The 26,259-nt window shown below is 39.1% G+C and overlaps 1 protein-coding gene across 1 annotated transcript; it reads right to left on the reverse strand.

Moving 5' to 3' along the window:
• Nucleotides 1-1,920: 1,920 nt before the first annotated feature.
• fez1 (fasciculation and elongation protein zeta 1 (zygin I)) lies at nt 1,921-25,794 on the reverse strand. Its single transcript, XM_077547168.1, has 10 exons — nt 25,415-25,794; nt 20,689-21,041; nt 13,797-13,884; nt 12,033-12,119; nt 9,998-10,163; nt 8,670-8,986; nt 7,596-7,676; nt 6,767-6,842; nt 6,625-6,690; nt 1,921-2,674 (listed from the first exon to the last, which is right to left on the reverse strand). Exons 2-10 carry the CDS (start codon nt 21,009-21,011, stop codon nt 2,658-2,660), a joined length of 1,221 nt encoding a protein of 406 aa, XP_077403294.1. The 5' UTR covers nt 21,012-21,041; nt 25,415-25,794; the 3' UTR covers nt 1,921-2,657.
• Between the last annotated feature and the right edge of the window lie 465 nt (nt 25,795-26,259).

Genomic DNA, 26,259 nt, shown 5'->3' on the forward strand with positions numbered 1-26,259 from the left:
TGTATTTCAGGCAAGTTGTAAAATGTCACAAGTCCTCTTGTTAATATATAACAAATTTAAAACATTATAATCATGCTGTTTCTAGTAAGTACCGTCTCAAATGTTCTCCAATTTCGTTACTGCAAATGTATAGGATCGTATGCTGAAAAACGTTTCTTGGGAGGAGCAATATGGCGGCCTCGCGGCTTCAAAAGTCTTGGCCTATCGGCTATCCAGTCATATATTCAGATTAGTGTTTAATACATAACACATAAGTTCAAATAAGAGATCTGATTACATATATTTACTTTATCCCCAGTCTTTGGCTCCTGATATAATAAGCAAGATACTTGATAATAAAGCCAATTTTTCATGGTACCAATGAAGGTATTATAACCAGTTCCTCTGTAATTTGTTTGTCATAATGGATATATAGTATTAATTTAAACGTGATTTCACGTTTAACTGACAACCAGATGTCATATTTTATTTTTATTTTTTTCATCAATAGCTTTCAATTGTGCATGTACAATCTTTAGAGCTTTTATTTATGACACAAAATCCACAATAACCCATTTTCAATTTTATGGGCCCTGTTATATGAAGAGTTAAAATCGATAATCATTTTATTTTAAGTCCATTCACTTTGTACATGCTTATAATTAAAATAAATTATATTTTTATTTTCAATTATAACCCTTGATAAAAGGTCAAAGGCTGCATTGTGCAGCTCCACCTACTTAAAATTGTGTTATTTTACTTTACTTTTCACAACAATTAAGTTTTATTTGCTTTGAAGTCTTTTGTTTTGACTTTCACTTCCCACAATTTCCTCCTCTGTGGGTCTCCAATGAACCCATGCATCATAATACCGCTGCCTGGTCGTTGTAAGCAATGCCATGCTGAACAACAAGGCATCTATTGCAAAACACTACGAAATCCCAGCAGCAGGGAACAACATGGCGTCCGTATGTCATGTGACCAGCAGTTGACCAATCACAGCGTAGTAACTCTGAGTTGGCCAAACTCTATCTACGGTTCTGAAGCAAAAGTGTCAAACCTATTACAAACACATTAGCAAGCTCTGCAGAAACCTGATAATGATCCTGATTATTTGATTCAGCTGTGTTTGAGGAGGGAGGCCTCTAAAACATGCAGGACTGTGGTCCTTACTGGAGTTTTTGTTTTTGTTTTTGCACTCACACACACAAACAAACATGGTCTCCCATGTGGGGAAGCTAACCCACGCCAACCTGCATCGTAGGCAAGTGACAGTACCACTCCTCCACCTGGAGCCCCCTTACTGGAGTTTGACACCTATGCTATTGTATCGGATGGCCGACTCCTGTATTCCTTGAGCCCTTCTTGAGGAGACCCTTGATGAGGAATTTGAGGGCTACATGTTGCTGTTTAAAGTGGAAGTCAACCTTAAACATTCATTGACAATAATATGTTATATGCAGAGGTGACATATCCAGGTCCATTTGTGGAATAAGAGTTATGAAGCAAAATCCAGTCATTTGTGTCCATCTCGGGGGCGGTCATTTTTGTCATTTGCTGTCGACTGAAGATGACGTCACAGTTACTCAGGTATCAGGTAACAACCAATCACAGCTCAGCTTCAGAAAACAGGTGAGAAAACAGCTTCAGAAAACAGGTCAGCTGTGATTGTTCATTGCCTGAGCCCTGAGCAACATTCATGTCATCTTCAGTCGTCAGCCCTCTGAGATGGATAAAAATGGCTGGATTTTGCTGCTTAACTCATATTCCACCAACGCAACATTTACCAGAATAACATTTTTAGCCCAGTGGGGCTGCATAGAATATATTATCAAAAATTGGGGGTTGACTTCCCCTTTAAGAGATCCAATACCATCAATTCAAGGTGAGCCACTCTACATAATTTAGTTAAACTAGCATGGCAAAGATAGCAGCACAAAATTAGGGTATTAGCATGTTTATTAGAATTTGCAATTTAGCAATGTAAGATCCATTTACACATCTCATATGCGAATGTTTACATCTTTCCTGGACAAGTTGACCTCAAGGGTCGATATCCAAGCTTTAATGTGGAAAATGTCCATTTGAACAGATTCATACGGAATACACGGCAGCCTGTCACTCTGGTGACATTAAATGAAAGTAGAAAAATCACTTTCTATCAAATGTTTGATACAAATGAAAAGAGGTTACAAAATACTGTGTATTCACAGTGAAATCAAGAAAGAAGAAGAATGCACTGCACCTGAATTGTTGTTTTTCTCTCACTCCGCTACAGTGGTCAGAAAACAGTGCATGGCTTGTGTATTCAAATAAATTCCTTTAATTTTAAACAATAGACGGAGGCGATGTACTCCTAATGAACCATGAATACAATAAACAGAGGGGAAAAAAGCAGCACCACCATGTTATTGGTGATCATTGATAGTGTGTCATGCTCCATGAGTGAAGTCCTTTAAAAGAGTGGTCTGGTTGACCCACTTTGAATATTTCAGTGGCTGACTAAAGCATGAGTAAGTGCAAGGAGGGAGAGGATGAGCTCAGCAAGAGGCAATCGTCATAGGTGAGGTAAATACAACGATGTTGACGGTGTGGCGGAATGACCAAACAGGAGAAGGGTCATGCTGCTCGGGCCGGCGACAAAAGGCGGAGTTCCCCGTCGCACCTGGTACGAGGCTTTAGGTAGGACACAAGACTGGAGAAGGAAAGCGGATACCTAATTTAGACACCTTGGATAGCATACAAGAGTATTTAGATACTTTAGAAAACAACGTACAAGTTATTGTTGGGACTGGAAAGATTTGACAGTGTTGATAGTTGGTAAGTTGTCAGTCTTCTTAAATACTAAATCAATATTTTAAGACAAGTTTCATTTTGAGAACACTATGGAGGACCAAAACTGCCAAAATTTAAAATAAATGAATGACTAAAATAAATTAATACATGAATAAAAGTGAATATAAAAACTGGTATAAAAAATAGAATTCCCAAATTAAATACAAAAAATAAATATACATGGAAAATAAAAACAACTGTATATATATGGAATACACGGCATATATATATATGTTATACGCTACAAGAACTCATTCCTGCCGACATCCATCAAACTGCTTAACAACCGACATTAACCCAGTGCAATAAGATATATGGTGCAATGTTGTGTGTGTGGAATATTGGAATATATGCAGTCGTGCTGTACATACTCATGTGTATATATACATATAGGAGTGTGTGTATATAGGTGTGTGCAGTCCTCATGTATGTACTCCTCTACACATGTATACTTCTGTGACTTCTGTGAAGTCTTCTACTTATTGCTGCACTTATTATTTAATTTTAATTTATCTCTTCTGTTGTTTCTTTTCTTTACTGTAAACTGCAGCTGGACGGAGTCCAGGAAAAAGTTCCCCACGGGGAAAATAAAAGTATATCGTATCGTATCGTATATATATATATATACACACACAGTGGTACCTCGGAGTTTGAACACAATTCGTTCCTGTGAAGTGTTCAAAATCTGAATTGTTCAACCTCTGAAACATTTTTTCCCACAGGAAATAATGTAAATGCAATTAATCTGTGCCCAAGCTCCAAAAACAGAAAATTCCTATTTTAATTTCTATTTATGTGAAAAATACATGTACACCCTGACCCTGTACAATATTTAAACAATAAAAAATACCTGACCTTTTTTGTTGTGGTGTGATGGCTTCAGTGGATGAAAAATGCATGCATTGAATGCATGCTTCAGTTCAGTGCTGAGTTAGTGTATTTTACATGGGCTACATGAGGGCAAACTCCGAGGCATTTTTTACTCGAAGTCAAAGTCCGATTTGTACGAGTTCTGAGACGTTCGAACTCCGAGGTTCCACTGTATGTATATATCTATATATCTATCTCTCTCTCTCTCTCTTTATATATATATATATATATATATATATATATATATATATATATATATATATATATAGATAGATAGATAGATAGATAGATAGATAGATAGATAGATAGATAGATTTGTTATTGGACTTCTGTGCTCGTCACGGACTGTCCATAACAAACACCATGTTCAAACACAAGGGTGTCCATATGTGCACTTGGCACCAGGACACCCTAGGCCGCAGTTCGATGATCGACTTTGTAGTCGTGTCATCGGATTTGCGGCCGCATGTGTTGGACACTCGGGTGAAGAGAGGGGCGGAACTGATCACCACCTGGTGGTGTGTTAGCTCCGATGGCGGGGTAAGATGCTGGTCTGACCTGGCAGACCCAAAGGTATTGTGAGGGTCTGCTGGGAACGTCTAGCAGAATCCCCTGTCAGAAAGAGTTTCAACACCCACCTCCGGCAGAATTTCTCCCTTGTCTCGAGGAAGGCGGAGGACATTGAGTCCGAGTGGACCATGTTCCACGCCTCCATCGTTGAGGCGGCTGATCAGAGCTGTGGCCGTAAGTTAGTTGGTTCCTGTCATGGCGGCAATCCTCGAACCCACTGGTGGACACCAATGGTAAGGGATGCCGTCATGCTGAAGGAGTCCTATTGGGCCATTTTGGCCTGTGGGACTCCGCAGGCAGCTGAGAGATACCGGCTGGCCAAGCAGAATGCAGCCTCGTCGGTCTCTGAGGCAAAAAGTCGGACATGGGAGGAGTTCGGTGAGGCCATGGAAAATGACTTCCGGACGGCTTCGAAGAAATTCAGGTCCACCATCCCGCGTCTCAGGAGAGGAAAGCAGTGCGCCATTGGGTGCTGCTGACCTCGACTCAGGACGTCGTGAATCGGTGGGGAGAATACTTTGAAGACCTCCTCAATTCCACCGACACTGAGTCAAAGCCACTGAGGTGGTTGGAAAGCTCCTCGGTGGCAAGGCCCCGGGGGTGGATGAGATCCGCCCGGAGTTCCTAAAGGCTCTGGATGTTGTGGGGCTGTCGTGGTTGACACGCCTCTACAACATCGCGTGGACATCGGGGACAGTGCCAGTGCAGTGGATTGGCAGACCTTTTTAAGAAGGGGGACCGGAGGGTGTGTTCCAACTATAGAGGGATCACACTCCTCAGCCTCCCTGGTAAGGTCTATTTAGGGGTGCTGGAGAAGAAAGTCCGTCGGGAAGTCGAATCTCGGATTCAGGAGGAGCAGTGTGGTTTTCGTCCCGGCTGTGGAACAGTGGACCAGCTCTACACTCTCGGCAGGATCCTAGAGGGTGCATGGGAGTTCGCCCAACCAGTCCACATGTGCTTTGTGGACTTGGAGAAGGTGTTTGACCGTGTCCCTCGGGGAGTCCTGTGGGGGGTGCTTCGGGAGTATGGGGTACCGAGCCCCCTGATACGGGCTATTCGGTCCCTGTACGACCGATGTCAGAGTTTGTAAGTCGACAGTCGGCAGTAAGTCAAATTTGTTTCCTGTGAGGGTTGAACTCCGCCAAGGTTGCCCTTTGTCACCGATTCTGTTCATAACTTTTATGGACAGAATTTCTAGGCACAACATAGGTATTGAGGAGGTCCGGTTTGGTGGCCTCAGCATTGCATCTCTACTTTTTGTAGATGATGTGATGCTGTTGGTTTCTTCAAGCCGTGATCTCCAAGTCTCGCTGGAGCGGTTCGCAGCCGAGTGTGAAGCGGTTGGGATGAAAATCAGCACTTCCAAATCCGAGACCATGGTCCTCAGTCGGAAAAGGGTGGAGTGCCCTCTACGGGTCGGGGATGAGATCCTGCCCCAAGTGGAGGAGTTCAAGTATCTTGGGGTCTTGTTCAAGAGTGAAGGTAGGTTGGAGCGGGAGATCGACAGGCGGAATGGCGCAGCGTCTGCAGTGATGTGGACTCTGTATCGATCCGTTGTGGTAAAGAAGGAGCTGAGCCGAAAGGCAAAGCTCTCGATTTACCGGTCGATCTATGTTACGACCCACAGCTCGTGACCGAAAGAACAAGATCCAAGATCAAGAACAAGATACAAGCGGCTGAAATGAGTTTCCTCCGCAGGGTGTTCGGGCTCTCCCTTAGAGATAGGGTGAGAAGCTCAGTCATCCCTCCGGGAGGGACTCGAGCCGCTACTCCTCCGCGTTGAGAGGAACCAGTTGAGGGGGCTTGGGCATCTTGTTCAGATGCCTCCTGGACGCCTCCCTGGAGAGGTGTTCCGGGCATGTTCCACCGGCGGGAGGCCCTAGGGAAGACCCAGGGCACGCTGGAGAGACTATGTCTCTCGGCTGGCCTGGGAACGCCTTGGGATCCCTTTGAAGGAGCTGGTTGAAGTGGCTGGGGAGAGGGAAGTCTGGGCTTCCCTTCTAAAGCTGCTGCCCCCGCGACCCGACCCCGGATAAGCGGCAGATGATGGATGGATAATTATGTGCACACATTTTTTATTTTTAGGTTGTTGGTTTTTTCCTTTCCAAATTCCAAATAGTTCTAAAGATATGTCTAGAGATATGACTACAAATGGAGTTCCAAAGTTTAATAAAACAAACACTGATGGCACAGCACTGTCTTTCTTTTTTTTTAAAGCCCAAAATGCCTTGCGCTGGTTAGTTGGTACTTGTCTGAAAATAAAATATTTCAGAGTGGGTACATTTATGAAAAAAGGTTGAGAACCACTTTACTAAGATTGCATCTTTTACTAAAATCCTGTAGTATGCAATTTGGACGGGTTATATTTACCTTTTAATATGTAGTCAGTTAGCAGTGTAGGCACCTTTTCGCTGTCTTCTTTTATGGCAAAAAGAACTACATGACAAGAAAAGTTTACAGGTGCATGTTTGAAATAAATACAAAACACATTATCACTTGACTTGAAACTTACTTTTTGTAAGCATCTGCAGGTCATCAACAGATGGCAGGCTGCCTTTCTTCTCATAAGGAATGACGGTGTTCAGATACTAAAAACAGTGTGGAAAAACAGTGTGTGCTTAGCATTAGCATTAGAATATAGCTAAGCTTCATCATTATTCACAAACCTGTTGAAAACTGACAAAAAGAGCTTTTTGCAACATGGCCCTGGCTGATCTCTTATACTTTGCTGCCGTTGCTGCCAGTTTTTTGTAATAACTACCATTGCTTTAAGCCACCTCTTCAGGTCAAAGCCTTTTGTATGCTCTAGTATAAAAAAATAGTTAATAGTACTGACTTCAAAAGGCAGTTAATGCAGTTTAGAGCTAAATTATTTACCAAATATGAAATTTAACACAATTTTATTTGACACAAAATTTGAGTTAAAAAACGTTTTTATTTCTTTATCGTAATATCTTGAATTATGATATATATCACAAAACTGGCAATATAAATGACAACTTTTCTTACTGATTGTCTAAACAATAACGATGTTGGTTTTGATTGACTTTAGACTGAATTAGTGTTCAGCAGTGCTTTTTGCTTCATCACCAAAGAAATACCACTATGAACTAAATACTAATAACGGTAATACAATGCATTCAAGTTTGATGAAAGTATTGATGTTTTTAAAACAAGACTCAAGACTAATCTAAAGCAAAAGTAAAGCTCTTTAGTTATGATACCAGATTATGATATTAGAAAATAGTTTGAAATGCAAGTAATGCTTATAGTTTGACTGTATCAACACTGTGATTTGCAAATACTTTTAATACCTTGAGTAAGACTGGACACACTCATACCTGTTTTTCATTCCCTGTGCTTCCAAATGTCTGTCTGATGCCCGTCTGCAGGATGTTGGATAGTCCCTCCATACTGAAGCGCTGCAGGTCAAAACCAATGCACACAAATCACAGATTATTACGTGAAATACCTACTAAAACTTCTACACCCTGACAAATGTTTACATTTTTGTGCAATACTGAGCCATCAGTACTTTTTAAAGACTGAAGTAATGGTATCACAGCACGACTCACTATATAGCCAAGACACTATAGTGATGTTTTGCTTTGCACAGCAGGAAAACCCATTAGATTGTTTTGCTATTAAACGGACAAGCGTAGACTGGACTGGGTTGTTACTGTCTCCTACATATTAAGATCATTCCAGGAAGATCCTTTAGAGGCTAATGGGCCTGAGATCCATTATCAGACAGGAACAAGAACTCACAGGCAGTCAGTCTGGTCTCATCTTTCTCTAATATATTGTAAGCACACAATGAGAATATTTAGGTTCACATTAACACACCTGCAACTGAAGGAAATAAACATTATTGCAAATTTAAGATTGAATAGACATTTGTAATTTATGTTCAATGTTGAATGATATGGACTGATGCACAATGGGAATGAATGGGGAATTTTTTTGTAGGACGTTGAACATTCTTACCAAGTGAATACATATCCTAACTGTTTTGAATTACAAATGGTAACAATGATGTGAATCTGTTTTGCAGAATGCTTCATTTGGAACGAATAGGGAATTTTTGTGGTCCAAAAAGTTGAAAATTGTTCCCAAGGAGAAATGAATGATTGGAATGTTTTGAATTTCAAATGGGAACGATATGTTCACTTATGTTGAATGTTCCATTGGGAATGAATTTGGAATTTTTAGATTTTAGAATTTTAGGAAAACTGGATTCGGATAGATAATAGCCTGTGAGGTGTGAATTTTTGGATACATTGAAATTGAAATGATGTGAATCGGATGAATTATATGGAAATAAATGCATGTCAAAATATGAGTTGAAGAAAATGGAAATAACGTGTGAATGCTTTCAACATGCTAACGCATTCAAGCTAATGCCTCCATTTTACCTTGACAGGCATGCTTCCTGTCTTCTCCACACGACCAGTGGTGCCAGTATTCCCCGTGTTCACAGACACCACACCCATTCCTCCCTGCAGGCTCAAAGCTTTGTCCCGGCGACGGCGTTTGCTACTGTCTCGCTGCTCCTTCTGCCTATTCTGTACTTCTATCAGTGCAGTGATGAATGTGTTCTTCACTTCTTTTTCAAACTCCAGCTCATCACGTCGCGCCAGCTGACTGACCAGTTCCTCTGAGTACTCTCGGATTGCGGCTTCCACACGGTGAAGAAGTTCAACCAGCGCTGAACTGGGCATCAGACTCAGGCCTGCAGAATGAAGCGGGAGATGTGGAAGGAAAGGAGGATAGTATTTTTTCATGCAGCATACAATTTCTCTACAGAAACAGTCTTGATTCACAAAGATGAACTGTTGTAATATCGTCTGTAATACCCTGAAGTAGACCAAAACAAAGATCAGAACATACAGTATCACTCCATTCCTAAAGGCTTTACATTTGCTCCCAGTCAGCTATAAAATGGATTTCAAAATTCTTCTACTGGTCTATCTATAATCCACTGAATGGTTTGGGTCCTGAATAGGCATGGGCCGATAACCAGTTTGATGATTTACCATGATTTTAAAAAGTCAAGGTTTCAATAACTGCTAATACTGTCTGTGAACCGGTAATGAGCTCTTCTTGCTGAGTTGTGTAAACGAGCCTATTTGAAGTTAATTGCCTTCAATTAGGCTAACTTTTTTCTCCTTCTACAATGAGTGCACGTGGAGTCGGGCACGAAGGAGAAGAAGGTAAGAAAGGAGAGGAGTGGTAGGTGGGGATAAGTGGAGATGCTTATTGCCCTTAAAAATAAAATAAAATAAAATTAAATAAAATTTAATAAATAAGTGTACAAGTGTAGGTGCAAGCGTATTGTGTCCCAAAGGACAATATAGCGTCAGTTGAAATAATGAAGCTTTACTGGTGGTTTTAAGTTTCCTTGTCTCACACAAACGTCTTACGTAAGAGCTGGAAAATAAAACAAAAATGACGTCAATCAGACATGTTCATGTTACCGCCATACAGATATAGTCAGGCTTATTAAACCCAAAAGGTAAATACCAAAAATAATAAAAATAATAGAAAAACTAATAAAAGCAAAACTAAAATGAATCATAAAAAAAAATCAAGCTATGAAAAACTAACAAAGCTGATCAAAATCTAATAAATCCAAATTGAAATTGAACAACAAAAGTCAAAATAAAATAAAAACTAATGAAAAATCCAAAAGGATTACAACCATGATGTACGTAAGTACAATTAATGCTATCGCGGGTAATACCTTCATAAGAGCAGTTGTTGTTGGAGGCCTGGGACAGTTGTCGGATCTCCTCCAGGAGGGAAGGGTGAGTCCTGGAGGAGCAACGGCTGCTCTCCTCCTCATCCTCTTCTTCAGTTTCACCAGGGTCTGGGGAGTTTTCCATCATCTCCGCTATCTCCTCAATGACCTTGAAACAAGAGGGAGACTGGATGAAAAGAGAGGGTCATGCCAAGTAGTCATCCTTCTGTGGTGTAGAGCTTGTCAAGGACCAACGGTGTTGCGACAGTTACTCAGTTACTTTACTGACTACTTGATTTGAAAAGTAACTTAGTTACTTTACTCATTACGTGATTTGAAAAGTAACTCATTGACTTTACTAATTACTTGATTTGAAAAGTAACTTAGTTACATTACTAATTACTTGAGCTGAGAAATAACTTACTTTACTGATTACGTGATTTGAAAAGCAACTCAGTTTCTTTACTAATTACTTGATTTGAAAAGTAACTTAGTTACTTTACTAATTAATTGATCTGAAAAGTAACTTAGTTATTTTACTAATTACTTGAGCTGAGAGACAACTTACTTTACTGATTACTAGATCTGAAACGTAACTCAGTTACTTCACCAATCACTTGATCTGAAAAGTAACTTAGTTACCTTACTGATTACTTCAGCTGAGAAATAACTTACTTTACTAATTACTTGATTTAATAAGTAACTCAGTTACTTTACTAATTACTTGATCTGAAAAGTAACTTGGTTACTTTACTGATTACTTGAACTGAAAAGCAACTCAGTTACTTCACTGATTACTTGATTTCAATTGTAATGACTTTATTACTGTAATTAATTACATTCAACAAGAGGCCGACAACTCCACTTGACATAAAAATGACAACTGATGCAGCGACTCCAAATGTGTAATTGAGTTTGATATAGTGTTTTTTTAAGCTAGACAACAGTTTGTCGTTAATTTTCATCTCTGGTTGGCACAAACTTAACTTATTGACTGTATTTCCATTGTGCGAATGCAATCTTCTCTTGTTCCTCCATTGGTACATACAGGTGGATTGTCCACATGCTGAAAATGTGGCTTGGCACATGATGTGACGTCACTTCCCCGGGTGGCAGGGTGCAGTTGATGATCCCACAATGCATCACGATTCAAAATGTAAATAGTTCTCATTTATTGCATGCGTCTTCCACAATGTACAATTTGCTTTTTAGTTGGAAATGGGATGTGTTTTAAAGTGGTTGCCTCAAAATGTTGCGCAACAAAAAATTAAGTTAAGGTTTGCCTCATCAACGTCACTATTATTTTTTATATAATTCTGTTGAACTACAATTGAAAAGCGATGTCTGATTTTCATTGGGTAATTTTTATGAAATTTGTATCTATCATTACTTTTGCCTTAAAGCTGCTTTTTGTAACAATTTGCACCGAAATATCTTTACAATAGCCTTTTTATTTGACCATTTATGACTGAAACATCTTCTAAGCCATAGGTGTCAAACTCCGGTCCTGGAGGGCCGCAGTCCTGCAGGTTTTGGATGTTTCCATTCTCCAACACAGCTGATATATGATCAGTTCATCAGCAAGGTCTGCATAAGCCTGATAACGATCCTGCTGATTGGAATCATCTTATATTGGAAGAGGAAAACCTCCAAAACCTGCAGGACTGCGGCCCTCCAGGACCGGAGTTTGACATCTATGTTCTAAGCAATAGATTAACACCTTAGTTGTTCACAATGGTTACTCCTGCAAGTCTCTGGCCAATAATTTTCAGACTAGATTCGGGTTCGGATTTCCCGTCCTCTGTCTGTGGATGTGACATCGTGTGTGCGATGTGTACGTGAAGAATGGGTGTGTGCAGTTAATTTTTCGTAAACAGGTGGCAGTAGCGATTCAAAATTGAATTTTCTGCGTTCAGTAGCTTTAAGTTATTTTGGTGACCAGTGTGGTGATTTCTGGTATTACCACAGCAAGTCATCCACAAATGTTGGCTTTTTACCTTTTATGTTGATGAACTGAATGCAGCAAAAGTATACACACCTGATCTGCTGTGATGAGAGGTTCTTCGTTCAGACACTTGGCATTGTCATTCTTTTCATTCATTTCTTCCTCCTCTTTTTCGTGGATCTGGTGAGTGACAAAAAAAAAGGAAAAATTATTTTGTAGAAATAGTGAAATGGATGATATGATGTATGGTTTTTGGTTTATTATTAAAATTCGCCTTTGTGACTTTTTCTTGGAACACACTTTTTTTTTAATCTTACAAGATTTTTTCATCTTTTACAATGAACTGAACCTTATTGTAACTTTGCAGATAAATACAGACAAAAACAAAAATAACCTTCATGCGTTGAGGGTATACTGTACTAAAAAATAACATTTTAGGAAGACAGACATAAATTAAAATAAAGGGTCTGTGTGAATTTAAAACATGAATGTGAATAGGAGTGTATGTGGAAATTAACTTTAAATCGAAGAATATAGGAACATAGTTTTTTTTAATAATTTGACAGTGTGACTTTCATTTGTGCTATCCACAGAATTGAAAGTAGTCTAATTAAATATATAACAAAATAATTTAGGCAGGCAAGACATATTTTGCTTAGCCATGAATTGGCCTTAATTTATTCATAATTATTTACCTTTAGCAATAAATAAAGTTTGTTCTCCCCAGTTGGCTCGCTAGTTTAGCATCCACTACAACAAGGATTTATTATATGCAGCACCAAAACGCGCAATAGGATTCTACCTTTGGCCACATCGTGGATTGGGATTCTAGTTAAGGTAAGCCATTTTAAACTAAAAAGAGAAACTTGTCTATAGATAGGCTACAGCAAAAGCTGAAATTTCAAATCCAACCCAAATTCGTTCGCTGCCATCAACACGATTGGGGACCGAGGATTTTGGGTGCAAGTCTCTAATTTTAGAATAGTATAGTATAGTATAGTATAGTATAATATAGTATAGTATAATACAGTATAGTATAGTATTATTGTAAATGTAGTTGCTCCTGAGAAGAAGTTTCAAAATTGGCCAAAAATAAGTGACTTAAAAAAAAAGAATGTATTCATAAAATAGTTTATTTTAATGACAATACATTAATTTAACAAAAAAAGAATTACATGAATGAATAAAAAGTTAATAAAAAGTAAAAGGAACATGTTTTATTTTACTAATAATTCATAAATATTCAGAATCACAAAAAAAAATAAAGCAAATATTTACGTATTTTTTTTATATTTAGCAAAAGGGAAATGAATACACAATACATTAAAAAAAAAAAAACGTTGAATAACCTATTTATTTAAAAAATCAGCTAAATGAATGCCAGTATGTATGCCTCTTGATAATGTAAATGCCTGTTGGGCTGGTAAAAAAAAAACTAGCGTGCCCACTATACTATTCACACCCCTTAATTAGTCTGGTCCCAGTGCAATTATTGAATAAAATACAAAATAGAAGTTGATGCATTTGTTTGTAACTGATGTAACTAAATGTTTTTTTTTTCAAAGGTTGAAAGTAGCCATTCCAACAAGCTGCCTGAAAGTGCTACAATACAATCTTTCTAGCATCCATCCATGTATGTAGGAAACAGGAAGAAGATGGGCATTCAGCTGAAAAGTCGACTGATGATGTAAGAGAATTAAGTGTCAGCATCACTATGTGCCATGGCCAACCATGGCAACCACTTAGGCAACCAACTCAGATGAAGAAAAGCATAAAAAGAAAAGGAGAAAATAACAAATATGTGTAATGTAATGAGTTTCCATTCAGCGTTAATGAGTGTCAGTAACATGTTCCTACCTCTTTGTCAGATAGATTTCCGTTGAATCCCTCTGAGTCTGCACTGTCCCATGCAGATATGTAATTGTCAGTTAGCGCATCCCACACACTGAAATGTAACATGAAAAAGGTCATTTCAGGTAACAGAAAACTCATTGAACAGTTAAAAATGTTATGTGATATTTTTCAAGCTACTTTGTCAACACATAAAAAAACAAGACTATTACGCAACAGAATTAGAAAAAAAGTTTAGCAAGATGTTTCCTACTAAGTTAAAATCTATCTCTTTCTCTTGTAGCACATTCATTCAATAGTCAACATTAAACATTTTAACTTTTGCATTTGAGCAGAGTTTAACCTAACCCTGTGCAAACAAACAATTCACATGAATAAAATCCACATTGCAAAATTGCGAAAAATGGAATGCTGAGGAGAAAGGTACCAAATGCCGCCCACATAAAACAGTGCCAGTGGTTTCTGCAGCCCAGTGTAAGCGTCTGAGGGGGAATGACATCAACTGGGAGAGAAACATCCTTTGTTTCAGAGCCGTTCGTTTTTTCCCTCCTCTGCTGAGAGGCCGGCTCAGGACCAGCTTGGCACTGCCTACGCTAGGCTCGGTCACACAGTGACGGTTATTCAACTCATGACAGAGTCTAAGCATGGTGGCATGCGCCATCTCGTAAACAGATTCCTTTTTTTTTAGTACAGTCGTGTCTTCCTTGGGATATGGGTTTAATTAGTTTGTCAAAACATTCATATCTTGAATATTTTTTTCTCATTGAAGTTAGTGGAAATTCCAGTCATATGTTGCCAAAGAATATAAAAAATTAGGAATGTGTTTCTTATTAAGGAAAATAGCACTTGATTATTGTGGGAATGCTGAAACCATTGCCTCTTATGTTTTTGTGATTTTTCTTCTCCACACTTTTTTGCCATGCAATAACTATCACATAATTCTTCCAATTTACACCGTTCAAATTTCAACTTGCTTCAAAAATTAACACCATCTTGGGTATATATCGTCTGATTCCACATTACTTACAGTATTCACACAATTTAACATTAAATATCAACTTTTCCCTATTCGTTTTTTTCTTTCCACGGCCACTTCCATACATACAACTGATCATCATTACCAGCTCTCTGATACTGCTCAGAAGCGCATTTGGTAAAGTGCATTGTCTAGTAACCAGGAGGTCCAGGTTTTAGATGTTTCCGTTCTCCAACACAGCTGATATATGATCAGCTCATCAGCAAGCTCTGCATAAGCCTGATAACAATCTTGCTGATTGGAATCAGCTTGTGTTGGAAGAGGGAAACCTCCAAAACCTGCAGGACTGCGGCCCTCCAGGACCGGAGTTTGACACCTATGCAGGTGGGCATCGAGGGCCAGAGTCCTGCAGGTTTTGCAGGTTGCCTTTCTCCAACACAGCTGATATATGATCAGCTCATCAGCAAGCTCTGCATAAGCCTGATAATGAGCCTGTTGATTGGAATCAGCTTGCGTTGGAAGTGAGAAACCTCAAAAACCTGCAGGACTACGGCCCTCGAGGACCGAGATTGCCCACCTCTGCCATAAAGGTATGGTCGACGGATTTGTTTTGGCCTGTCCAGGACGTTTCTGGGCGCAGACTCAACTTTTTACTTCCAATCAAGCCACGGAGGCAAGTGACTATCAGTGGCATATGCAAATATCGCTGTGCCAACCCCCGAATGGTGGACTGGTTTCACGCTCGTTCCTGGTTGTCCTCTGCTTCCTCGAGCGCCAGTTTTGAATGTTGTGTTTACATAAAGCAACAAAAACACATTACATAAACATATATTTAAATAGGATGTAAGGAATTGGAATGTTTGTGCATCATGTTTTAATGAATCAATTGAACTTAGCGCGCTGCTCCTTCCGGTGTACGTCACCAGGGGCAATATAACACAAATAAACACAAACAAGCAAACACAAACAAAGAATAGTTTCATATTTACTGTGACTCATCGTGTATATGTATATACCTGTGAATATTTTGATATTGTCTGTCTACATGTATTCCACTATTTTTGCTCAAATATTAATTACATAAAGGGTCATACTACTGCAATTATGCTAAATGTTAGCCTATCAATGGTGTTTTCTATTATATGTTAGCCTTAAGTTAGGGACCATTTCTTAAGTTGTTCGGTTGTTTTAAATACACAAGGTGTAATTTTTTTTATGTTCAGTCTTGTGTGTGTGACTTACATTCCAACTGGGATTGTTATTAAATCCTTGAAACACCTTTTTTTGAAGAATTGTTCAATATCTGCTTATGGAGTTGCTTGAGTTCACTGGCACAATACAGGCCTCATATTGCAAGTTTGCGCTCACATGTAAAAGTATTTCAAGGCACCTCTGTATATGTTGATGACAATTTGATAAATTAAAAGTGTTGTTGAAATTGATGCTACATACCTAAAGAATAATGAACAAAAATGTGACTAGTAAAAGTAAAAAAAGAAATCTTAAATTGTAAAAAATCAAAAAGACAATATATTGAAATAAAGATCTGTCTATCAGTATTAAATTTGAGAACCACCAGCTGATTACACGATATATACGGCATATCAACAATAGGGATGTGTAAAACTAAAGAAATGAAAACAGTGTGAATCCCTTTTAATCCTAACTCAAATCAGCATAATGGCAAACTGTTCAACATTCTCCCAACATGTTAAGACATGGATGTTGTACAGAGTTTATCAGAATACAGGCAAGCCTCTTAATTCCCAATGTCAACCAAAGAGATTAAAACAAATCGTCACTCAAATGTTTTTGAAAAATCGGGAAAATAAGATGTCTAAAGTGTTACATCATTTGCAACAAAACCAGGAGGGCAAACTGTATGCAGGGCAAGTTTGAGTCATTGGCGCAGTTTGAAGAGGAATATCACGTGACAAAGCTGCCCCGTTTAATACTCCAGCCTCCTTGTCATGCTCACTCATATCTGGGATTCTAATCAGGCATCTGCAAGGATTAACGCCCAAATCTGCAGTTCTGACTCTTCTAGCCCGACGGCTGATTTCACTTGATTATTCCGGTTTCTGCTTTGGAGTCTGTTCACAGCAGCACACTGGATACATAACAATATTACGAACTTCAACTAAAAAAAGAAAAAAGATTTTATTATTTTGAAATTTGTAGCCAATTATATATATATATATATATATATATATATATATATATATATATATATATATATATATATATATATATATATATATATATATATATATATGTGCACAGCTCTCCCCTGCCTGATCATTAAATTATAGGTCACTTTCATTTAAATATATCTCAGCGTTTCTTTTCAACAAGGCTATTTTTAACCCGAATAGTCCACTCCACAGAATGTGACGACGCATGCTTGCAGGAGGGGGAGGATGTAACACGAACAGAGACAAGGAAAGCACACAACACTGCCCGCTGAATAATTCAGCATGCAGTCTTACAGTGAAGTGGAGGATGGTCAGCTTTGCACTTCTGACTGACTGACTGGAATTTTAAGAAGTTCAACTGTGTACTGCTTGTGAGGACTTGATGCTTGTGTTGGATGGCAGTAAAGGACCCACGATTACATCATACATAAACTCGTTGTGATATCAGTTAATACATCATTTCTACTGTTGCTATCACCTATTAAGATGAAGATGAAAAAGTGGTGCAGTGTTCAAGGTTAAAGTTGCAAGGACTTTGCTGGGGACCTTCAGGTCAAATGATCGATGCCTGCCCCAGGTTGACTCATTTCCCATTTGCATGTTTGTCAGACTCTGTGCATAAAAGAATAGCTTCTAATGTACAGCTCAACACTGAATCTCCCTGTTAGCTGATAAAATAAAGGTTTCATATAGTATAACATACAACAGCCATCCAGGCTTTTACACTTCTCATTTATAGTATGAGTTGTTGAACGTGTCTGATGTGTTTGACTGGTACTGCCAGTGACGTGGGGTCAGGATAGGCAAGGTAGGCACTGCCTACCCCAGGCTGAAATGAAAGTTGAAACCGTTTGGCTTTTTCTATTTATTTTAATTATTTCTTTCATTTCAGAAAGCCTACACTACCTATAGGTTTAAAAAAGCCAACATTTGGTGATTCCCATACCTCAATTAAAAATGACTCATTACATCATCTGGCCCGCAGGCAAAAATGCTGCAAAAATTATCCTCCTGAAGGCACACCGCTACTGTGCTTTTCCCAGCCCTGTCTGCATAGCGATGAATGTTCGCGCATGCGTGGTCCCAGTAAAAAAGTCCTTACGCAAATAGGCAGATTGCTACGCAGCCTATTTACGTCGCTGGATTATTCCTATGCGAACGTACGTTCGCACAGTGCATTCTTGAATTCAAAACACACTTAGTGCACAGCAAAACGGTAAGATGACGCCACTCTGGAGCATAAAAAAAATAATTTTCACGCCTTTCTTTTGAGGAAAAACATCAACTTTTGAAGGATGGGAGACCAACGCCTTAGCTACTGGATCTTCAGCAGAGTAAGGGACAAGGAATTATTCGTACTTTTCACAAAGAATGGTGCAAAAGGAAAGTTTGGCTTTGTGGATGTGCTTTGATTAACTGTCTGTTTCACTTTACATGGTGTTTGGCATCGCTATTCATATTGCTAGCTTGATTTTATGAGGAATTAGGCTGTTTTACAGGGAGATATTCACTTTATTACATTCTGTCCGGGCGTCCAGGCGGGTTTGAAATTGTCCATTTTTTGTTGTGCGGCAAATGGAAGATAGAGTGCACTGCAACGTTTACTGCAACATTTACTGTGGCTGGCTGACGGTGGCCCAGAATTTTAGCTGAGTGGCAAGTGTTGAGCTGCCGCAGCGGAGGCAGTGGGTGCGAACCCCGCTCGAATTGAAAAAATAAATATTGCGGAGACTTTAAAAGTGATTAATGTTTTTTTGTTTTTTTTTATACCTATACAGAGGAGGCATATGTTAACATGGTTTGACTGTATGGCATCTTGTATCTGAGTATCAAATATCTCGAGGTCGGGCTGAGTGTTCTCTTTTTTTGGAGATGAAAATATGGTCACCAGGATACATTGTACACTCACCTGCCGACACACAAATTTGTAATTGGTGTGTGCGTCTCAATTTGCGACTGCCTGCATACCCAAACCTAGAGCTCACTGCACGTCACTGGGTACTGCGTATACTGCAGTTGCTGTACGGCAGGAAATTGAATGATAATGTTCTTTTGCAATGGTTAATCTTATTATAGGCAACACAGTGGCCTGGTTGTTTGCACGTGCACCTTACAACCTTGAGGTCCTGGTTTTGAATTTTGGCTTAGTCCCTCATGTGTGGAGTCTGCATGTTCTCCCTGTTCTCATGTTGGTCGTCTGAATACTTGGGTTTCCAGCCACAATTGAAAAAATGTTAGGTTAATTTAAGACTAGTCTTGGTTGAGTAACGCAGAATACAAAAACGTTTAACTAACCGTTACAGTTACAGAAAAAAACATGTAGGCCTAATTAGATTACAAGTAAACTTATTAAAAATGGGACCATTTCGCAAAATTACAATTTCAACGCGGAAAGAAAGACACCATTGTTTATTTGAATCCTCAGCGGTTACCATGTAGCGCAATGCGCCTTCTAACTCCACTCGCACAGTGGTTGCGACCCAACAGGTCTACACAGTAAATTATGTTGAGTAAATTTGACTCCATTTAGAGTGGGACCATAAAGACTCAATTTTAGAGCAATATTTAATATTTGGAAGAGAGTAAAATAAAGAATGGAAAAAATAAATAACAAAACTCACTCAAGGCTCGAGGAACGAACTCACGACCTTCAGCTTGAGAGACAGCAGATCTATTACCTGAGCCACGCAGCTCCTGCTTTGTGTTGGTATATCGCTTGTGTCAGCTGGAATCTTCCTAACTCCAAGCGACCAAATACAATGTTTTTTCCTCTTGGAGTTAAGCGGTAGTGTGGCAGTCTCCCAAGTTGAAGGTCGCGAGTTGGGTCCTCAACCCTTGAGTGACTTTTATTTAATTTTCTTTTCACTTCTATATTTTATTCTCTTCCAAGTGTAAATAATAGCCTACTCTAAAACTTAGTCTATTTTGTCCCACTTTAAATAGAGTCTAATTTACTCAGCAGAATTAACTGTGTACTGTCAAAGGGAGGTGGATGAACTGGCTGTAATGTGTCCTCCGAACATGGCCAAAGTATTACGGAGGAAAGGAGGAAATAGTCACTGTTTAGAACATACTCACTGAAAGAAAAGAGCTGTCAGAGGCCTGTGGTGTCTTGCTACGGCGAAGCTAGTTGCTAGCCCGCTTCCCCACTAACATGAGTTCCACATTCCATGCAAATCACCCACAACTTTACAATTTAAAAATCCTATTAACAATAAATAAACAAATAGATAAATACATAAATGACGGTGACCATATTACCATTTCCCCAAAAAAGGGAACACTTGCCCCGGCCTTGAAATTGTGGTACCAGTTGCAGTTACACAGTGTATTTCACCTCCTATTAGTCCCGCATTGCCAACCGACGATTTATAAAATCCCCGGACGCCCGAACAGGACGTAAGAAAATGGTCTGTCCTCCCAAAAGACGACGTTTGGTCACCCCACATAAATAAATACCTGTCTGTCTGTCTACCTATCTTATATAAATGAAGTACAATTTACTATCTATCTATATTCTGTCTGTCTGTCTGTCTATCTATTTATCTATCTATCTATCTATCTATCAACCGTAATGCTAATCTATCTGTACATGCATTTCAATAGGGGTCAACATTATATACTGGCTTTTGCTACTTGTGAGCAGATCTTGCTACGCACCCCACACTAAATAAAATTGAACAACATTTGTGGAAAACAAACCCCATTATAAAAAGCAGTCACTCACTCTTCATCCTGCAGCCGCGCCTCATCTTCTTGGTTTTGCGACTGATTGCGTATCGGCGCCAGACCCTCGGTCTTGGTGTTGTAATTGTGGAAGCAGACGTTGAGTTTCTCATCAAACTCGTTGACCAGGTCCTCCATGGATTTGAAGCTCATCATCTCAGAAAAGTTCTCCAGCTCAGAGAAGTCCTCTCGGGTGATGGAGACCAGCGGGACGGTGGTGGTGGTGTAAGAGGGGTGGTTGAGCGCAGGGTGGTCAAACTCATCCATACGGCAAGGCCGAAGGTCCTCAAACTCCTCATCCAAACACACAAGAGGGGCTTCCATGGTATCCCCTGGTGGGTCAGTTTCTGAGCCCTGCAGTAAACAAAAGGTGTTGAGATACAGGACAATGCAAATGTGGCTCAGTGGTTCTTAATCTTGTTTGAGATGTTGAACCCCACCAATTTCCTGTGCACATTCACTGAACACTTTTTTATTAAAAAATAAATTACTGTAAGTAGGCTATAGGCAGGGTTTACTGGTGGACAAAATGAACAGGGAAAGTAGCCTTTTCGTCAAATCTGGCTTTCTTACCTTGAATTCTGGAAGCCTTGTGTTGTTGTATTCCCAATCTCCATGCGGCTTAAGGAAGTGTTCCTTTAGTTTTGCTCAATAGCTAGTTGCGCTAGTTGCGCTAGTTGCGCTAGTTGCTCAACTTGGCATTGGAAATCGTGCTTCTAGGACATTGACTCCCATCACTTAACTCAACTCAACTCTCTCTATATAGAGCACTTTGAAACAACCACTGCTATTTTCATGGAACCCAGCAGCAGATACAATGAAAACAGCAGATGCCTCAGAATTGAACCCTGCGGAACACTTTACGTTCTATTATATATGTGAATTCATATTGCACATATTCGCCCCGCCACTTTATTTATTTTTTTGACAAAGTATAAAGGGATTAAAAAAAAAAAAGTAAGCACACAATAATTACAACAGCCACAAGTCGACTACAGCCAATGATGGCCAATCATTTGAGTCAGGTGTGTGTTTTGACTTCCACCAAACCCCTGGCATTCGATCGAACCCAGGTTAAGAACCAGTGACTACATTTACATGCAGGCAATATTCGGGTTATGGTCAGAATTTGGGTTTCTGGAACAATCGGCACAAGTTGACAGTTACCCCTGTATACATGGTGTTTGGAATAACCTGTTGTAAGGGGGTGAAATACGGACACCATCATGGCAGAAATAGACGTCATTTCTGCTTTTAACTTTAAACGGTCAATAAAATACATTATATTCATGGGACTCACCACCACGCTAAATAAAGTAGTCGGTTTCCTACTCGTTTTTAGAAACCTGAAGACGAGCATATTCGGGTTATTGCGTGTGTTTACATGGCCTTTCAAAACCGAATATTGGCAATATTCGGGTTTTAAAAGTGTAATTGCCTGCATGTAAATGTAGTCACTGTCTTGAACCAACACAATTTTTGTTGTGTTCATTACCCTTTTTACTGTAAAATGGAACAAATTGCTAGAACAACAATTCTAACTTTGACCCAAGGTTTGGTACTGTACTATATGTTTCTAGTAGCTCAAATTAAATGTTGCATGTGTGACTACTCATTTCACTCTGGCTACAGCTAAGGTAGATTTTAAACTCAGTCAGTGGGATGAGGCTTAATCTTGAATTTCTGGAGTAGGGTGGGCTGAGTAATACAAAGTTGTTGTGGACACTGTTTTTCATCAGCTGTCCTATTTCTATTTTTAGAGCTGTTCAGTGATACCAAAATACATTTTCTTTCTCTGCCAATGTTGCCTTTGGTCACCTATCATTTGATATCTTACATTTTAACTAACCTTAAAAAAAAATTGCATACAAAATTATGTCTTGGGCCGGGGGTGGTGATGTGTGTGTGTGTGTGTGTGTGTGTGTGTGTGTGGTGGGTGGGGTGGTGGGGGTATTTTGTTTTACTTTCATGTGCCACAATACAAAGCCATACCATGATTGAGTCAGTAGTCCCCATCTGCTCAATTGACCGATATGCCAAAAGGATTTAAAGGATGTCTCCTGAATCATGTATTTCCAAACCTAATGAAGAAGGGCACAGTGTTGTCTAGACAAAGACATAATGGAAGTGGATGTACCAGAAGGGGACCGTGTCCCAAAGGGAGTCCAATTAATTGGCTTTAGCACTGCACCACAGATAATGAAGTACCTTCACTTGAATTTGCTATTTCTCCATTTTCAATGTTGTTATTTGTCCATTTTCAATTTGATTACATTTAATTAGAACTTGGAAATGGTACACTGTTGTTGTATATTTGCACAAATATACTCATCACTGTTTCCTTACCGAGGAAGTTCATTACTTTTACCCATAACTATGACATACGGGTGATTAAGAAGATATCTATGAGCAGAGGTGGCAAATCCAGGTCCAGAAAGTAAAAATTCTACAACAGTTTAGCTTTAGCCTCAGGTGCTAGCGAGCTAGCTTCCTAGCTAGCTCCCCGGGTGCTTGTTTACCTGTTAGGGAGCTAGCTAGCTAGCACGAGGGGCTAAAGCCAAACTGTGGCAGGGTTTTTACTTTCTGGACCTGGATTTGCCAACTTTGTCTGTGAGCCAGGCTGTAAATAAAGTGTAGTCAAAGTCAAAGTGTTTCTTGAGTACAAACAAGTCAATTATTATAATATATATATATATATATAAATAAATAATAAAAAAGGATCTTATGTTTCTCCCTCATTCAACCACTCTCCTGCATCTAAGACCTTTTTGGACACATTGTACTGCTTTTTGTTTGTTTTGCTCTGCTGTTACTCCGACAACAGTTAATGTTTACTTACTTTTTCCAATCACTCCACTCACCCGTTGAGAATATTTTGGGATATGTTGCCGTTGCTCAAGACTTCATATAATTAAATAAATTAAATTAAATAAATCATTTTGCTCCCAAAAAAAAAGGGGGGAACACAATTCCTGTAAAATGTGTCCAATTTATGACGTCAATGGAGTTTATTAGGGAATTTGGAATATATGTACCATATATATAAATATTAGGGTTGAAATTATTTTAATAATCATTTAATCTGTCAATTATATTTTGATAATTGATCAATTGGATGAAAACATTTTTAAAGTATCCATCCATTTATTAAAAAATAGGACATTATTTCAAATTGACAATGCATAAAATTCACAGACATGTATTATGACCTAATTATGATTCCGTTACTGGTTTAGTTTGTCACTTGTCAGCAAATAGGCAATAATGTTGATCGTTTTCCAAAGTGAAAGGAAATGTTTGCAAAGGCAACACAGATAATAAATCAGCTTTAATTCATATTTATTGTTAAGAGAATGAAATACCGATGATTTAGACAATTTCAAGTTAAACAATGTTCTCTAAACGATTAATCAATTATTAAAAAATAGTGTTGATTAATTTGGTAATCGATTAGTTCCTGATTAATTCATTATTGTGGCAACAGGTCATTTGTACATGACATACAATGTACAGACAAATATTTGTTTTCATGCTTGACAAACTATATATAAACTATATAATAATAATGATAATAATAATAAAAGGTCAGATTACTTAGCTTCATAAACTATCATGTTGTATACCTTCTTTTTTTGTACTATAGTATATTAAGTACACTGGTACAGTCTGTGGGTTGACGTGCAAATATGTGACTTTGGTACTGTCTTACTGTAAGAAATAATCGGTGATGGAGGAATGCACAATGCATGCAGGGGGTGTGGCCTTAATTGCTCCATTATTACAGTATGCGAGCAGTGAGTGTGTGCGGAACTGAGGGATCCAAAGTGCAGGGTAGTGTATATGGTTTACAATAAACAATATCAGATTCATTAAAAATGTTTTGGTCTTATGGGTTATGTTAAAATAAAGGTAAATGAACCAGTTTATCTACTTCAGTCACCTAATGATATCAAAATAACTTCAGTTTCCTCATAGCTCTCTTCCAGTCATACTGTTTGTGACCATTTTGTCTATATCCCGGTCTATTTTACGTACAAGTCAAATTTACACCTAAAGTGATTATTGTACATAAGTGTTGAAAACGATACATATGATGCACATGTTTGAGCTATCATACCTCCGGTGTATGTACCTAAAATATGTGTCAGCAGATTTCTATCGAACCTTTACAAAGAGAGAATCTGATCGGATGGGCAGTGATGCAAGGATGGAGAGCAACAATCACACTTTGGTTTACAATAAGAGGAATCGTGACACCACTTTTACAGATTGGTGGAATATCCTGTTTTATTTTAGGAATCATTATGTACACATTTAATGGTCATCTTATCAATTAAACCTGATATCAATGACCTTGTTGAAATATATTGCATTGTAAATACTTGTGAATTTATTTTTTATTTTATTATTTTATTTGTTATTTTTTTCCCCACATATCACATCTTATATCATATATCATATATACTCAAATCTAAGATGGATTCCACTTTGAATCAGTATTCGGATGGGGGTGTAACTAGTAATGGATGACAAGCAAGTGTATGTCATCAGCTCATCAGGGTGAGAAAACAAGGAGTGCGGGGGAGGGAGAGAAAAGAAGCTAGAATTGAGGAATAAAAGATGCTGGGAAAGATGGATACAAGGCCCTGATGGAAGGATGGTGAGGCAGGACAAGGATCACGATCACGGCACGGTCATGGTGAAATGAACAGCAGACTGATGATTACCTGCAGTGGATGTGATGTTCCTGTTGTGGCAGGCACGTAGGCGGTGTCTCAGCCCAGCTTTGTTGCAAATCTCACTGATGAGCCGATGCTACATTCAAACCACAGTGAATAAGAGCAAATACTGAAAAGTGAAGGCAATCTAGATGGCGTTAAGCTCCGTCTGTATCCCTTCCCTCACCCGTTTGCCCACAGCCACCCTTATCTATGCTCCCACAGTCCCTTGTTTTCCCATCAATAGGCAGCCAGCCCAGCTCACGCAGCGCCTGCGCACCAAACATCCTCTGACGACATCAGCTCGGCCCCTCCCAACTGCTCTTTCCTTCCCAGCATCTCTCTCCCTTTGTCACCTCCTCAATGCAAGCTTTCATGCCCAAATATAAATGATGAGGGGAGAAAGGACTGGGAGGCTGGGGGAAGGGGTTGCTTCTGCATCCAACTGTCAACTACGGAAGAGGATTGGGGCCTGTGAAGAGGAAAAAAAAAAGGTTGGCAGGCTTCTGACTTTATTCTCAGAATTTTGACTTTAAAGTCAAAATTCTGACTTTACACAGCTCACCTTTGATCCAATTACAAGAAAGGAAGTTTGCAAAGGCTGCAGGTGGCCTACAATGACATTTTGCAAGTGCTCCTTAGGAGGCTAAGGAGGACCAGTGCAAATGAGCTGTTTGTCATACCTGGAATAAATGAATTACAAGCCACTTTGCGAAAGCTTTTATACAGCTTTATTTGTCGCTTGAATAGGACTGTGAATGAAGTTGTGTTGTATTTGACTGATATTAAGTGTAGTGCTGTACGGTATCAATCTAGGATGTGGAGACATTGGTATGACTGTCTGAAGACTGTAT

The sequence above is a fragment of the Vanacampus margaritifer genome, chromosome 16 (assembly GCF_051991255.1).
Source record: "Vanacampus margaritifer isolate UIUO_Vmar chromosome 16, RoL_Vmar_1.0, whole genome shotgun sequence".
NCBI lineage: Eukaryota > Metazoa > Chordata > Actinopteri > Syngnathiformes > Syngnathidae > Vanacampus > Vanacampus margaritifer.